Source organism: Aethalodelphis obliquidens, unplaced genomic scaffold (genome assembly GCF_003676395.1).
Source record: "Aethalodelphis obliquidens isolate GAN/ISIS:26980383/991018 unplaced genomic scaffold, ASM367639v1 scaffold1, whole genome shotgun sequence".
Lineage (NCBI taxonomy): Eukaryota > Metazoa > Chordata > Mammalia > Artiodactyla > Delphinidae > Aethalodelphis > Aethalodelphis obliquidens.
This window is the reverse complement of record NW_020837945.1, coordinates 80,949,906-80,965,774: the sequence shown is the minus strand read 5'-3', so window position 1 is coordinate 80,965,774 and position 15,869 is coordinate 80,949,906. Positions and strand designations below refer to the sequence as shown.

Genomic DNA, 15,869 nt, shown 5'->3' with positions numbered 1-15,869 from the left:
AACAGTGCTGCACTGCACCTCCATGCTCATCCCCTTGCGAACTCACGTACAGGAAGCTCTCCAGGTCTAGGACGTGAAGAACCTGCTGGGTCATTGGGCCTACAGGTGCGTTTTCAGTTCAGCGTTTGCTGTCAAACTGCTCTCCAGAGTGGTTTACCACTGCTGTCTGTGCCCCGGCAGTGTCTGAGAGTTCCCATTTCTGCTTCTCCTCCCATCGCGGGGTGCGATATTCCCCATCGTGGTGTGGGAGCCCCACAGCACGGAGCAGGTAAAAGAAATGAACCAGCTCCGGCAACGTTACCACGGAGAGGTCTCGAGAACTTAATGGTGAGTGAAAAAGGCAAGCTGCAGAGCACCAAAGGGTTGTGAGAACTCGACTCCATCCAGAAAATTTTACTTCTTTGGTTACAAAGAAACTTGAAGGGAATACAACAAAATATTGACAAACACCAATTCTAAGTGAGGGGGAAATGGGAGGGTTTGATCTAAAAAGTTCTCAAAACTTTGTTGTATTAAAAAAAATCCTCAATTAAAAGGGGGGAACTGATGTGCAGAGATTCCCAAAATATACTGGGGAACAGATTCTTTTGAAGCAGCTTCCACATTTGGACTCACTTTTCCCCATGCAGAGGTTCATATTAGTGGAGCTGGCTAGGCTTCCCTTGTGAACATTGTTTAAAAGTAGATACAATATCAAGGAATTTTGGAAGTTCTTATTTTTAACCAGTAAAATGAAAATTTTCCACAGCTTGTAATAAAGTAAGTGCTCAAGCAGAAGCCTGCCTCTTTTGCTCCATGTAACTACAGCTCAAAACCTGTGCAAGGCTATTCTGGGCCTGGGGTGCAGGAGGTGACTCACTGTGTCCCTCCCTCACCCTTCCCCCACCCGTTTATTCAGGTAAAATCAGATTAGAATAAACATCAAAGGCGGCTTTGGAAGGGAAGGGAAGTCAGAGACATTGAGACCAGGGCTGAGGACAACCATGTGGGTGACATGCTGGCTTCTTAATTAGAGGCAACCGCAATTTAGGAGCACCCATTTCCCAGGAACGGCACTAACTTTCACAGCTTGCTTTGTGTGCCCGTGGAAGAAACATTTAGAGCATGCATTCGCAATATATAATTTTTTGCTCTCTTTTTCATAAATGTAAAAGTCTCATGCCTGCTTTTGATGTTATCTGAAATGTTAAAATAAATAAAAGTATGTGACGACGAGCAGATCAAGCATACCTCGTACCCGTGAGAATCTCTGCTCTAGAATAAGGTGCCAGTACTGCCCTGAAACTCCCGAGTTTTGGGCAAATCTGGATTTGAAGCCTGACCTGACCACTCTGAGGCTGTGGACCTCAGGCGAGCTTCTCGCTTTCTCTTAGCTTCTATCCCCATCTCTGGAAAGGTGATATGATACCTGCCACTTGGGGCTGCTTTGTAGATTCCGTGAGGCACTTAGCACCACTGCCAATTAACTTAAAAAAATAACAAACCTGAAAATGTTAATCTGAATCATAGCCCTGGAAGTAGGCTAACCCCTTTCTTCCCATTTTATAGATGAGAATACTGAGGCCCAGACAACACACTTCCACTGAGGAGGGCTAACGCTTGTCCAGGCCAAGCCCCTTTCACCGAGTACCGCCCCCCACCCCCACCCAGACCAAGTGTCTGCAGGTGAACAGTAGATCTGGAGTCACCTTCTCCCCAGCCTTAGTCTTTGACCCCAAAATAGTGTCCAGGGTGATTGCTCACGTGGCTCCTCAAGGCCCCAGGATCCAGTTTCCTTAGCACTAGTTAAGTAAGTATTATATTAACCAGCTCTTGTATGTTCTGTCAACTGGGCTGTAAGCTTTATTTCAGAGAAGGGACCAAGTGTCCTAGGCCTCAGTAGGCCACAAGCCTCTGAAAAACAGGCTGTATTCCTTGTGAGAGACCTTCAGTGGAGACCTTCCCTGCATAAGCTCATTTTAGCTTTAAGTTTCACCATCCAAGCTTTACCAAGGTGACACACAGACATGAAACTAGAAATAGACTTTCCTATCTGTTCCCCTGAACCCCTTACCTTTGTGCCCTTTCTCAAGTCACTGAACCTCTCAGCCTCAGGTTCCTCACCCATAAAGTGAGGACATTAATATCTTCCCTGCATGTTCTGTGGATCAAAATAAAATGAGATGCTGTGTGGGAAAACCTTTAGTAAACTTTAAGGCAGTTTCCCTCTCTGACTCTCCTCCTGTCCAGCCTGAGCCCCCTCCTTCCTCAAACGAGCAGTAGGACTGTGCCCTCTGTTCTCTTAAAGCATTGCTCAGCAGACCTGCCCAGCTGCCTCAGCTGAGAGGGGACCAAGTGGTCTCACATTCAGTAAAGGAGGAAGAAACAGTGCGCCCATGCTGAAAAACTTGCCGAATTTCTAGCGCTTGTTAGGTCCATCTCTATTTATTTTGTTCTAAGTTAACTCCTTCCAGGATGCCTAAAATCTCCTGTCTTACAAGTTTCCAGCAATGAAATCTTGGTCAAGTTACTTAATGTATCTGAGCCTCAGTTTCCTCATTTAACAAAATATGATAATACTTGCCTCACTGGGTTATTGTATCAAATGAGGACACATTACAGTAGGCAGTCAGAGCCTGTGATTTTTTCCCCCTCTTCCCTTGTTGCTTTTCTCTCTCTTCTGTTTATCTTTCTAAACCTCCGTGCCTCAGCTTGCTTTCTGTGACGAGGGGATAAGAATACCTGGCCTACTTAGCTCACTGCTTGTTGTGTGATTCTGGAATAAAGGCTGTGGTAGGGCTTTGGAAACGATGGTATGTAGTATAAATACCTGCGTGCGGTTATTCCCGGGATCTCTGACCTTGAACTGATGAGTGTGCTGGTCCTCCCAGGCCTGGGCTGTTGTGTGCAGTGACCACATGTAGAAGGTCACTTAACATACCTTCTCTTACTGCTCTTCCTGAGGCCCCTGATGCTCTCACATCTACCTGTGGTGCCCTGTAGCCTCCTAACACCTGTCACTCACACGCCTCCCCCTTCTGTCTCTTTCGCCTCCTCTGGATCACAAGACCCAGGACTGTCCACCCACCGCTCCCTGGATACAGAATGATGCCTGCCCCAAATCCTCCGGGCTGTGAGAAGCTGCCTGTCATATGAGCCCCCCATCCTTAGCGTCCTGAATAAATACTAAAGACTCATTATGGGGAGCTAAGGAAAATAAGACGTGCTCTCAAAGCCCCCAACGACCCACAGTGTGAACACCCTCACCCTCTGCAGAGGCCACCAGCCCCCTCTGTGGTTGAAGAAGAGCCACTCAGTATTGGACTCAGAGGGGGCCAGGGTGCTGCCGGCTGGGAGCTGGGAGGGCGGGGCCCACAGAGGCAGGGGAGCTGAGCTGCTCTATTCTGGGCACAGTTTCAAGGCCAGCTGCAGGGAGAACAAGCAGTCGCTGTGTGTCTGCAGCTGGCAGTGGTTAGGCCAGGGCTGTCCCTCACTTGGGGTGTATTTAAAGACACCCCAGCAGATGATCATGCCAACAGCAAAAATGCACACGTAGCTCCAGCCACGTTCAGTCTCCAGCCCAGCCCTCTCCTCCTTCCCTGCAGCTCCCTGGCCGTGGATTTACGTATCCATAGAGTACAGCGGGCACAGCGGGCTCCTCAGCCTTTCCCCGGTGGAGGTGGTACCACCTGGGGACATGTGCCCCCGGCTCCTGGGCCTCTCTGCCCTCTGACTGAGCTGGCTAAAAGTTCAGGGGATTAGCTGGGGCGGCGCCTCCCACCCTGGGGTTGGTAACCCGGCAACCGCTGGGGAGAGACAGGCAGATGAGTCAAAGAGAAGCACAGAATCTCTGGCTTTGTGTTTTGTTTGTGAAAACTCCCTGTGAATGCAGGCTCCCTTCTGCAGGGAGTGGCAGGGCTTTCCCACACTGCTTCAGGCGAAGGGCTCCTCCCCCAAGGGATGCCCGGGACCCCCTTGACTGCTACTGCAGGCTTAGGGACAAAGCCCATGGGCCGGGAGGAGCCCATCCTGGCTGAATTCTCTGACGGCCTTTCACTTGTTCTTCTCAAGTGAAAACAAGACTACAGGCCTTGAATCCCATGGGAAGGGGTTGGTGGCGGGGGTGCGGGTTGGTAAACTGAGAACTATGGGCAAGGGACCCGATGGGCCTGAGGTCCCGCAGCAGGTGTGCAGAGAAGTTTGGGCTTTCAGGTGGCCAGAGACCAAGCAGACCTTTTCATAGAAGTGACAAGACCTCAAGAGAGCAGCCCAGCAGATGCGGGGTGAGAGGTGGGAAGTGGGCAGCTTCCGCCGGGAAGGGAAGCTGACAAGCTAAGTGTCTGAGTCAGGCTGCTCCAAGTGTCAGCCCAGTGAGGAAAACACGAGTGCACCAGTGGGGTCAGCTGTGTCATTTGAGGGGCCTGGTTCAAAATGCAAATACAGGGCCCTTTGCTAAAAAATCATCAAGAATTTCAAGACAGTGTCAGAAGAGCATTAAACCAAGGGTCCTTCTGAGCGACTGTGCAGGCTGCATGCCCATGAAGCCAGCCCTGGGTGCCTGTGAGTCAGCTCCTTGAAAGCAGCGGCGGGCGAGCTGGGCGATGTCTGGCCACCTCCGGCCTCAACCCCCAGACCCCTCAGCCCTGTGGCCATCAGCTCCCAGACTTTTACCAGGCTTGGGACATTGCCTCTACCCTCACAGCAGCTCCTCTCCCTGCGTGGGCAGCACCTGCCTTCACCTCTCGGAAAAGGGGAAATTTCAAGGCCACAGTGGGGAGAGGGCTGAGGGCCGGAAGGGACTGCGGCCCTGAGTCCACTGGGCCTCTAGGTCTGGACGGGCCGAGAAAGGCAGGCCCCGTGACCGGAGCCTCCTGGGAGTGAGGCTGTGGATGTGTTGGGAACAGGATGGATGTACAATGGACTACACTTGGGATCACCTCTTGAGGACGCTCCAGGACATGTCCTGAGGGTGCGTAACAGTCCAGGAGCAGAACCAAGGTCCAGCAAGCCTTGGGAACTCACCTCCAACTCTATGTGGTCGTGGAGTTTCTTGCAGGTGGCTGCGAAGGTCTCTGAGGTGCCGAATTCAAAGTACCACAGCTTGTTCTTCATCCTGGACCACGAAGCAGAAAGATGACTCAGTGTTCTGTGTTTGAAATGGTCGTGTACAACAGCTTTGCTGTCGGTGTCCCCAGTCTTATGTTTTCAGTACTTGTTAATCGGATCAGGGATGCAACATTTTCTTTTTTTTTTTAACATCTTTATTGGAGTATAATTGCTTTACAATGGTATGTTAGTTTCAGCTTCACAACAAAATGAATCAGTTATATATATACATATGTTCCCATATCTCTTCCCGCTTGCGTCTCCCTCCCTCCCACCCTCCCACCCTCCCTATCCCACCCCTCCAGGCGGTCACAAAGCACCGAGCTGATCAGGGATGGAACATTTTTAACTAACCGTTCTTGCTATGAACTTAGAGAAAAACCCATTTATTTCTTAGACATCACGGCTACTCTGGGTGAACTGCCAACAGATCTGTGAACTTCCTGGTCAGAGAAGGAGAAAGGCCTGCTTTGCCTCCGTATCTGGATCAAGGGAGGAGTTCCATGAAAGTCAACCAGAGGCGGCAAGGGACAGCATGCTCTGGTCACTGTCCTTTCTACTACTAACGCAGAGGAACTTCAATAGCTGGGGTACAAAAGGACGATCAGACAGCCCTTTGAGACTTGAGGGATGTACAATCTCAGGACAGAGGGGGAACAGCCCAACGTTAAACCAGCTAAAATGTGTGCTTCTTTGCCTGTGCTTTGAATGGGAGAAGCAGAGTGGAGAGAATTGGACACAGATTTGCAGTCAAGGTGGAAAGAGAAGAAAAAACGCGAGTTGTTTGCTAGCAATAGGTCCCCCCACTTCTTTCTCAACTGTGTTTGCTTAGGCTATGACAATCCTTGTTCTATTTGCTTCAAAGTAAGAGCTCACTATTTTGAACTTTAAAAATTTTCAACATTTTCCTTATTGGGGGAAAAAAAGAAACACAATGGGGTTCCCACGCAGCCGGGAGCTTTGCGAAGTCAGATGGTGTGTCCTGACACTTGGTCGTTCTGATCAGATGGTCTCACCAGGAAGTGTTTCTGAAGGTATTCCATTCCTTCCATGCCAACTGTCATCCCCTTATCAGGGGCTGGCTAAGAGAAGGGACACTGTCCAGTTCATAAGCTGGCAGATTCTGCTGAGGAAGGATTTAAAAGAATCACATTCTTCTTGGCACACTCTTCAGGAGAGAGGATGCCGCTCTGCGTGTTGCGGATCCTCCATCCTCAGATCTGTGGACTAAGAGGAAAGGAGCATTCTTCAAAGGGAAGAAGGCTCTTATTTCTTCCTAGTATTCCTTAGGTCATACTGTTTAGAATAACAGACAAAACTTTTCTCTCTACATTTCTCAAAGAGTTCACCTAGAACTTGAAGATGAGACTGTGTCCTCCCATTGCGTGAAGATTTCTAAGACCTAGTTCTAAGACCTAGTTGGGAAGATTTCTGACTCTTGGTATGCAGGAGAAGAAATGACAAATGATGAAGGAAATAAGAATAAGCAGGGCTTCCCTGGTGGCACAGTGGTTGAGAGTCCGCCTGCCGATGCAGGGCACACGGGTTCGTGCCCCGGTCCGGGAAGATCCCACATGCCGCGAAGCGGCTGGGCCCGTGAGCCATGGCCGCTGAGCCTGCGCGTCCAGAGCCTGTGCTCCACAACGGGAGACGCCACAACAGTGAGAGGCCCGCGTACCGCAAAAAAAAAAAAAAAAAAAAGAATAAGCAAGATTTATGGAGTTATGCTCATGAAGAAAGTTAGAAGGACTGGGTGTGCTTTAAGTAGACCACTGCTTCTCAACCAGCGTGCTGCGGCACAGGTACGCCTGAGATACCAATCTCCTCAGCCTTCAGGGTGGCCAGGTTGGGGTCTGGGGCAGGCTGAGCACCACCCTCCCCATGCCACAGCTGGCATTCTCTTCTGTGTGACAGAAATGCCAAACAAATGCTTTTGTTTTCTATGCCTGCCATGATATGCATAGGAAACACTGCTTGATCACTAGTTCTCTGTATGCACAGTAATGTGAATACAAACTACCTGGGGATTTCATTGAAATGCAAATTCTGATTCAGTCATTCAGGATTTGGGCATAAGAATTCCTTGTTTTCTAATAAGCTGCTAACGCTGGTCCAGGGATCACACTTGGAGCTGTGAGGATCTGGAGACTACATTTGTGGTTCTGAGACATTAGTATTCGTAAGAATTACTTGGCGAATGTGATTAAAATGCTAGTTCCTGGGGTCCAATTTGTAGAGATTCTGTGTGAGAGCTGTGGGGCGGGGCCCAGGAATACGCATTTTTATGAGTGCCCAGGTGATCATTATGCAGGTGGTCAGCTGTCAGGACTTTGAGAAACATTGCTCTAGATCCCAGTGAAATGACACCCAAGGAAGAGGACAGACCGATTAACCCTGAAAGAGAGGGTTCCGCAGGGAGGACAGAATGAGGGTCAGTGCCTTTCAATAGACAGTGATGGCAAAAGACCCAGTAATAGGAAAAACACAGATTGTCATACATGTCAAGGTTGAGGATGCCTCTGCAGCAGTGAAGGCACCTCTGCAGCCAGGAGACCCGCATTATGATTCCACTTGAAATATCACTGCTGGTCTGAATCATGACTTTTGAAAGTCATTGCCAGGAGATTTAGAGTTTTAATAAAAATTTCCAGAAGCCACAAGCTATTTTTGCCCAGAAGTGGCTCTTCTGATGATCTAATAAGGTTAAGAGGTCATGGTTAGGTCAGTATCACAGAATGACTGAGAGGATCAAACAGACTGCTATTCCATTGCTGGTTAAGTGTCCATTGCTGGCTGTGTAACCTAAGCCTCAGTTTCCTGATCTGTAAAGTGGAGATAATAAAAAGATCCACTTCAAGGGGTAGTTGAGAAGATTAAATGGGATGACTGCAGAGCACTTCCCATAATGCTTGCTGCATGATAAACTCACCAAAACTGTCAGCTACTTACTTATCAGTTATAATTTCAATGTCTTTTGAGTTGGCATGTTTGGATAACATAATAAGGTTAAATGACAGATCAGGTTGGGTAGCCGTAGACATTATACATTCAAATTTTTCTGGGACAGAAAAATATGTGATCATATTTGTCAGATCATGTGTCTTGACTTTTGGTTAAAAATACATGTTCCCAACATGTCTAATCTAATAAGATTTTTTTCCAGAGTCACAGACCACACCCTAATCCCTGGTTAATTATCTTGACTGGTCACATAATTGTCCAAGACGTGATGCTGATTGCAAATACGCTTTTGAGAAAGTGCACGTTTGGTGTGAGACAAAGTAGTTATCGATTCAAGAAATATTCGTTGTGCCAGGACTAGATGGGGTGTACTAGGTGCAATGGAGAACAAAACACAGCACTCCACGGGCCAGACACCTGGGAAGGGCAGCCAAGGAAACAGATCATAGGGTCATGTGCTAAGCACTGGGACCACCTAGGAGGAGGGACATCCAATTCTTAGTGGGACCACCACTCATCCTAGGTGGATGATGAGTTCCGAAGGATGTGGAAAGGAATAGGGAAGGTGGAGGAAGAACATTCTAGGCAGAGGGAAAAGCCCAAGCAATGGCACAGGGTAAGAGAGAGCATAGACCTGCTAGAGGGGATCTGGAACTCAAGGAGGGGTGGATTGGCCAGATAAGGCTGGAAGGGCAGATAGGAGCAAGATTATAAAAGCTGGGATGCCATGTGTAGGTGTTTGAGCTTTATCTTAGAGTCTGTAGTGTGTCATGGACCATCCTTAAGTGGGGGTGGTGATAGGGGGTGGCAGTAGTGACCTGAACAGACTTGTGCTTTTTAAAGATCACTCTGTCCCAAGTCTGGAGAGTGGACTGCAAGGGGTGGGTACAGACTGCAGGCCTGGAGAATGGTTTTTAGGTGGTGTAGAAACTCAGGAGAAACCCAGGAGAGAATTGGGAAGGACCTGAACAAAGGTAGTGACAGTAGGGCTCAGGAGAAGAGAAGGGATTCACAAGCTAAAATACAGGAGGTGGAACTGACAGGGCTGGTTTGTTGTAAGGAGTGAGTAAGAAAGAAGTCAAAGTGACACCCAAGTTTTTGTCTTAGGTGGCATGATTGCTGGCAGGTGCTGTTCCCTGAGAGAGTGGCACAGGAGATCAATTCTCCAGTGGCAGTCCTCTTTGTAACTGAAGGACAGCACTTTTGTGTTGTGGCTCATCTGTCCATCTATCCATCCATCCACCCACCCACACATTCATTCATCCATCCATTCACCCGTCCATACATCATCTATTGAGCCATACTATGGAACAGGCACTGCATAAAGGCCTGGAGATAAGTGATGAGTAAGACAGGCAAGATCTCTGCCTCACAGAGTTTACATACTTTTAATAGCTTCCCCAAGATGCTAACTTCTGCCCCACAGGGAACTATGTGTTCAAAATCTGACAGCTTTTGGGACTTCCCTGGCGGTCCAGTGGTTAAGACTCCACGCTCCCAGTGCAGGGGGCATGGGTTCGATCCCTGGTCGGGGAACTAAGATCCCCGCATGCCGCACGGCACGGCCAAAAAAAAAAAAAACAAAGACAAAATCTGACAGCTTTTATTTCTCCTCTTTTAACTCGGGCACATTTTCGTTAGAAGTAAATACATTCTATTGCTATGGTTCTTTGGTTTTGCACTCTGCTAAACACTTCACGAATACTATCACTTTCGATTCCCTGAAGAGCCCTATGAAGTAGGTACTATCACTACAAGTCAGGGAAGACTTGGGGGAGAAGTAAGTTGCCTAAGGTTGCCGAGCAGATAAGTGCGGAGGGGGCACCCAACCCTGACTGTCGGACCCCAGAGCCTGTGCTTTGCTCCCCTGCCACGGTATCTTGTCATGCTTTGGATGTTGTGTGGTGTGGTGTGCTCCTACTACACTGCCTAGGCTGCCCTGGTTGTCCTTCACGAGGCTGTGAAATGGACGCAGGTGTGGGCCTGGGGCATTAGTGGCTGCACCGTGCACTAGGAAATGCTGTCTGATGAAGAGTGTGTGTCGCCCCCCACCCCCCTCCCCCAGGTCCCAGTGGCCAGGGAGGTTCTAGAGGAGTTTCGATTGGATTTGTCACAGGAACCTCCTGGTCTTGAATCTACACAGTCTCAGAAAGTCAGGGAGACCAGAATTGATCCCTAGAAAAGCCAGATGCTCCCAGGACACCCTGCACCTTTCATTCTCTCTGCTCACCCAGAAATGAGGCAGAGGCAGTGCCCTTGCACCATCTCCTACACAGAGTGAAACAGGGAAAGCTGGGAGACAAACGTAAATTGTTCCTTGGGTACCTCCAACTTCAGCTTCAACGCCAGCCAATTTTGGCCGCTCATAACAAGAGAGGGTAGTGTGGCCTAATGCAAAGATCCCACGATGGAATCGAGGAGCCCTGCCTTCAAATTCTGACTCTGCCCTTTATGGGTTGGATAACTTTGAGCATTTTTTTTTTTTACTTTTCTGAGCCTCCTTACTCATAAAATGGGTAAATACCTAATTCACAGAATGTTATAAATACTGAATGAGACATGTAAAATCATCTAGAACAGCTCTTGGTCTATAGGCCCTCATTCCCTATACACATTAAAAGTTTGTTGATTGAATGTCACCGATGGCCTGTCAATAATCAAAGTACTAGCTTCCTAATGAAGGTCACATATCTTGTTTCTCAGAAAAATTGCCGCTAGCCTTATATTAGATAATATAGAGGGGGATTACTTTGGTTGCCTCTGTCCTGGCCACTAAAATGGTTGAAAGTACAAAGACTGGGGCCATGGGGGTAGGGGCAGAAGAAGGAAGAGACTCCTCTTGGGATAAAGGTTGATCAGGTGGAGATGGCCCCCAGAACCCTGCATGATTGAGGCCCACTAATGGTGGGCCCTCAGGTGGAGGCTGCCTTCAGGCCAAGTGACACAGAGAAGACAAGACAGACCCTCTCTTTGTATATGTTGGGAGGTTGTCGCCAAGGACTTCACTGGCAGGCCTATCTGAGGCCGGGTTCCCTAAAGGTTTCTCAGCTGCTCTGAAAACAGGAAGGAAGGCAAGCTCCCAGCCTACTGTCATTGCGTACCGAGACACCAGAGAGCAGTAATCTGGATTCTTTGGTTCTGTCTACACTGGCAGAGCAGATTGGTATAGCATATAATCAACAGGTTATTTGTTGATCTGGAAGTAGAGAAAGCCTCTCATCAGGGAGGCTTTGGGCTTTTGGTTTTGCACTCTGATAAATATTTTACATATATTCTCTCTTTCCATTCTTGGAAGAATCCTATGAGTAGGTACGCTTGATACAAATAAGAAATTCACAGGTTGAAGCAAATTCACCTCTGCCTCATCTTCTCTTTTCCCTTTCCCCTTTTCCCTCTACCAGCACCAGCACCTTTCCAAAGCCTTTGGTAAAAGCCAACAGGCATGTGATACCCTATAATTTGACAAAGCCCTCACTCTTCCTGCTAAGTAGACGGCCCGACTGCCAGCGTCCCTCTTGTCTTTTGAAGATGTCTCCCCCGCCACTTTCCCCTTAGCCCTTGCCGGAGGTTTGCTGCTGCTGCATGGGGCACTGGTTTTTGTCTGTTTCATTTTCAGTTGTACAGGAACATGACATTTGGAATCCGTGAGGCTAGTGTTCCTGCCTGGCTCTGCCACTTCCTGGTTAGACAAGTTATTTCAGTTCTTTGACCCTTCATTTCTTCTTCTACAAAACGGGCATATTATTTTCTACCCAGCAGAGTTGTGAAGCTCACGTGGCAAATGCGAAGCACCAAGCAGGTGTTTAACACATGGGAAGCGCTCCCTCACTGTTCTATCTTGTTGCTAGGAGACACACTCACTGGGAGACTCGTTCCCCAAAGGCTGCAGGGGTAGGGACAGGAGCAGTGTGCGGGTCTATCCCAGGCAGCCAATATTTTTTGAAGAAAATAAAACTAACAATGTTTTAATGACTTCTGGACTGCTTTTTCTGCATCCCTCTTCCTGAGTTTTTTTTGGCCCACCGTTTCTTTCCTTCTCATAATCACCTTTCAGCTGGAGATGACTAATCCTTAACCAGTTGTCCTGAGGCTGGTTTCCAGGTCCACGAAACTCCTAGGTTCACTGTCAGGCTCTAAACTACCCCGGTGAACCTGTTCTTGAGGCAGAAGCCCCTTGTCTGGGCTCCAAGGGACTCTCAGTCACATGGAGGAGCGGCAAACAGCAGTAGTGACACCATGGGTTGATTCTATTTCTGGGCTTTCTTAATTTCCCTCTGCTTTCTAAGAAAATAATATTGATTAGTAGTTGAATCTTTTCATTTGACAGATGAGGGGAAAATGAGACAAATTAAAAATGTTCTTTTATATTTGTCAGCAATTTAGGGCTGGATTCAGTCACCATCCTGACAGCCTATGAATAGCCTGTCTTCAAGGATGTCCACAAGAAAAACCAAGCTAGCTGCTGGGCATTTTCACCAGCAAAGGCAATGAGCTTCTGGCGGCCCTTTTCTGATAATCTAGGAAGTTTTAAGGGCAGGAGACTTTTGAAGTCATCGAAACATGAAAACATTTCTTTGGACGTAGAAGGCTACAAAGAAGACACTAGAGCTATTTCTAGAAATAGGAGCCCTTGAAGTGAAGGTATTCCTCTTTGTGGTTTGGACTTTGATAATCAGGTTCCCTGAGTGGGTCATGACTCGAAGAGTCAGTTAGGCCTCTCTCAGCCCAGTGAAGCAGACGCTGCCCACATGATCGTGCTCTGTGTTGTGTTGAGGGAGTTGAATGATATGGGGGCCATGCTGGGCCAGTGGGCAGGAGACTCCCCTCCAGCCCCAGTTCTCATACACACTAGAATGTGATACCACAAGAGTTACTTGGGGACTCCCAGACTCAGTTTCCTCATCCTACAATGAAGGGCTCGGAACGATGGATTTCTGCGGTTTCTCCAAGCTCCGTGAACAACTTGAGATAACGGGATACAGGGCAGGGTCGGAGGGCCCACGTGCACCACAACCAGTGCCATGTAGAAGTGTGGGCCCAAGTATTGCCAGGGCTGCCATTTTTTACAGAGATGCCAGAAATGTGTTTTTACGTAAAATCTCCTGATTATTAGAGTTGGCAACCAGTTCAACTCTTTAAAAGAACACTGTACAGGCCAAAAACCACACATCCAGGGAGAACTGTGCCTGGCCAACAGGCTACTTCGGTACACTAGGTGTACATTTTCATAAGGTTCATCTCAACTAAAAAACAAAAACAAATGATCTCACTTAATACCATGGGTTTGCTGGGTTACTGGTGGTGGTATTGCTATGACTACTAAAGACAGTAGACTGGTGCCAGGTTATTAAGGGAAATAGTAATCTAGCACAACCAGACAGGTATGATAGCAACACAGGAAGGGCAAATGCAACTTGAGCTGAATGACGACTGTTAGTAATAATACCGAGACTACTTTATCTGTTAACATTTTACATTATTTGAATCCCAAGTGCTTTTGGATGTTTAGTAATTGTGTTAACTAAAGTTTAGATCAAAGGTTTCGGGCTTCCCTGGTGGCGCAGTGGTTGAGAGTCCGCCTGCCGATGCAGGGGACACGGGTTCGTGCCCCGGTCTGGGAAGATCCCACATGCCGCGGAGCAGCTGGGCCCGTGAGCCGTGGCTGCTGAGCCGGCGCGTCCGGAGTCTGTGCTCCGCCACAGGAGAGGCCACAACAGTGAGAGGCCCGCGTACCGCAAAACAACAACAGCAAAAAAAAAACAAAACAAAGGTTTCAAAAAGAAAAATAAAAGCCAAGGTAGGTAGGCTTAGTTCTAAGGCCAGGATGTCCAGTCCTGTAAGGGACCAGTGACTGTCACCTCACAGGTGCTGCAGAGGCCATCTGTGTTACCTGCACACCCAGCTGCCCTGGCCCATCAGAGAGCTTGTCACCACATCGAATCCACCCTGTATGCTGTCCCCTGCTCTCACTGTTCACTGGAATGGCACTCGGTGACCGGCAGGCACAGAGCTGTGGATGGCAGGGGCTCTTCCAAGAGGAGGTGGTGACCCCTCTGGTACAAGGGAGCGTGAGCCCCCAGCAGTCAGGAAGCAGGCTTTATAAATAGCTGTTTCTGTTCTCTGAGGGTGACTCCTGTGCCCGCTGTTCTTGCCAACAGATTTGTCTTGGCTCAGCTCAAGGGGCGAGGTATTCCCTGGCTTTTTTCCATACTAGGGACAAGACTGGTGTTCATGGCGCTCAGAAAAATCTAGGGTGGTGAATGGACGGGAGGACTGGAGACCAGAGTCCAGGAGGGGGTGGGCAGAGGTATGGGGAACAAGAAAGAGGGGAGAGCTCAAGAAGGGTCTAAAGAAAATGAAAAGACCAAGAAAGGAGGGAGAAACCCACCTAGCATGTATTTTATAGTATATAGATCGAATCCTCTTAATAACCTATGAAGACACTTCTGAAGTCATTTTCATGTGTGAAAAGTTACCTGCAAAATCACAGATGACAGAGTGTTTGCACTTAAGGAAACTTTGGGGTCCAGGGATTCCCAGCCAGGAGATCACAGGTTGCAAGGAATATTCCAAAGTATGGAAGGAGTCCATGAGTTGCTGTCAGCATTTCATAATATGTAATAGTACTTGGGCATTTACTCATAACAAAGACTGCACAGACTAACTAGTGGGTTAAAGTGTTTTGTGATGTGAAATGGAATAAAATCAATTACATCGGTTACTCTTGGCAACCAGAGGAACTGACTGAATGGCAAATGGATATTGTTGATTCATAAAGATGGAAAATGAAGGATTACTTAGAACAGCCTTACGGCTGACAGAAATCTTATTCAGTATGGCACCCATGGTGGGGGGCTGGTGGTGAAGAATAAATAAGAATAGTGCACTACTGGATAGTATCTGGGCGCATGCGGAACCGTCACTCCATACCAGCTCCGGATGGTACTTCCTTTCTGAACCGTAGCAGCCTTCTCAGGGTACAGATGAGGAAACTGAGGCCAGTCCTCGAGGATGCAGTGGCTGGAATTCGAACCCCAGCTCCCAGCTTCCCATCCTTATCCCTTACGTTTCCACTCCCCCCGCCCCTCCTCCGGCTATGCCCCAAAGGCATCTGAGAGAAGTGGAAAGGTCAGCCAAAGCCACAAGAGCTGGTGACTGCAAAGCTGCGGGCCATTCTCATGCCTGCCTGTGGGCTGGCTTTGATCACATCTACTGCTCAGGCCACGGGAAGGCCACGAGCTCCAGCTCGAGGTTGGCTGGCTTGTTGCTCAGGACCCCACGGTGCTTTTCCCCACAGAGCGTGCAGTCTGGGTCTCCCTATTGGTCTCCAGTCTCCACTCTTGCCCCAGAGTAACAAAGGGCCAAACCCACTAGCCTCATCCAGAGCAGTCTCTCTACCCCCTTCAAGGGTAATTCTAAGCTGCAGAGAATCTGCTCCCCCTGAGCAGTGACCCTTCACCTGCACACAAGACAGTTTGTTTCCGTGGACTAGGGACAGAGTCTCCTTTGGTCGGTGCTCCCGAATTCTGCCCGGCACCCGACAGTATCTCCTGCTAAGGGCAGGACTCCAGCACGAAGCCAGCCAAAGTCTGAAACCGGATCCTCCCCCAGGGCAGCACCCGGGGACACACGTGTGTGCAGGCACACACCCAGGCCCAAACAGGGAGGCTTCTCTCAGGCTCTCCATCCACGGGTACCGAGCACACTCACGGCCTCTGATGCTCTGAGGCCCCGGGGTCTCTCCGAAGCCCGACTTGAGAACCGCCACAGTGATGGGAATGCCACCACACGGTCCTGCCACTTTGGGGGCGACCCTCAGGAGA

General features: G+C 48.8%; 1 protein-coding gene across 8 annotated transcripts in view; it reads right to left on the bottom strand.

Moving 5' to 3' along the window:
* DGKG (diacylglycerol kinase gamma) overlaps nt 1–15,869 on the bottom strand; it is a 207,551-nt gene that overhangs the window by 60,477 nt on the left and 131,205 nt on the right. For all 8 annotated transcript variants that reach the window (XR_003433362.1, XM_027109494.1, XM_027109508.1 and 5 more), the window contains one exon: nt 5,002–5,092. Coding sequence is in view for 7 of the 8 variants with exons in the window: in XM_027109494.1 (XP_026965295.1) it covers nt 5,002–5,092 (91 nt within the window). In the remaining variant the exon portion in view is untranslated. The remainder of the gene's footprint in view (nt 1–5,001; nt 5,093–15,869) is intronic.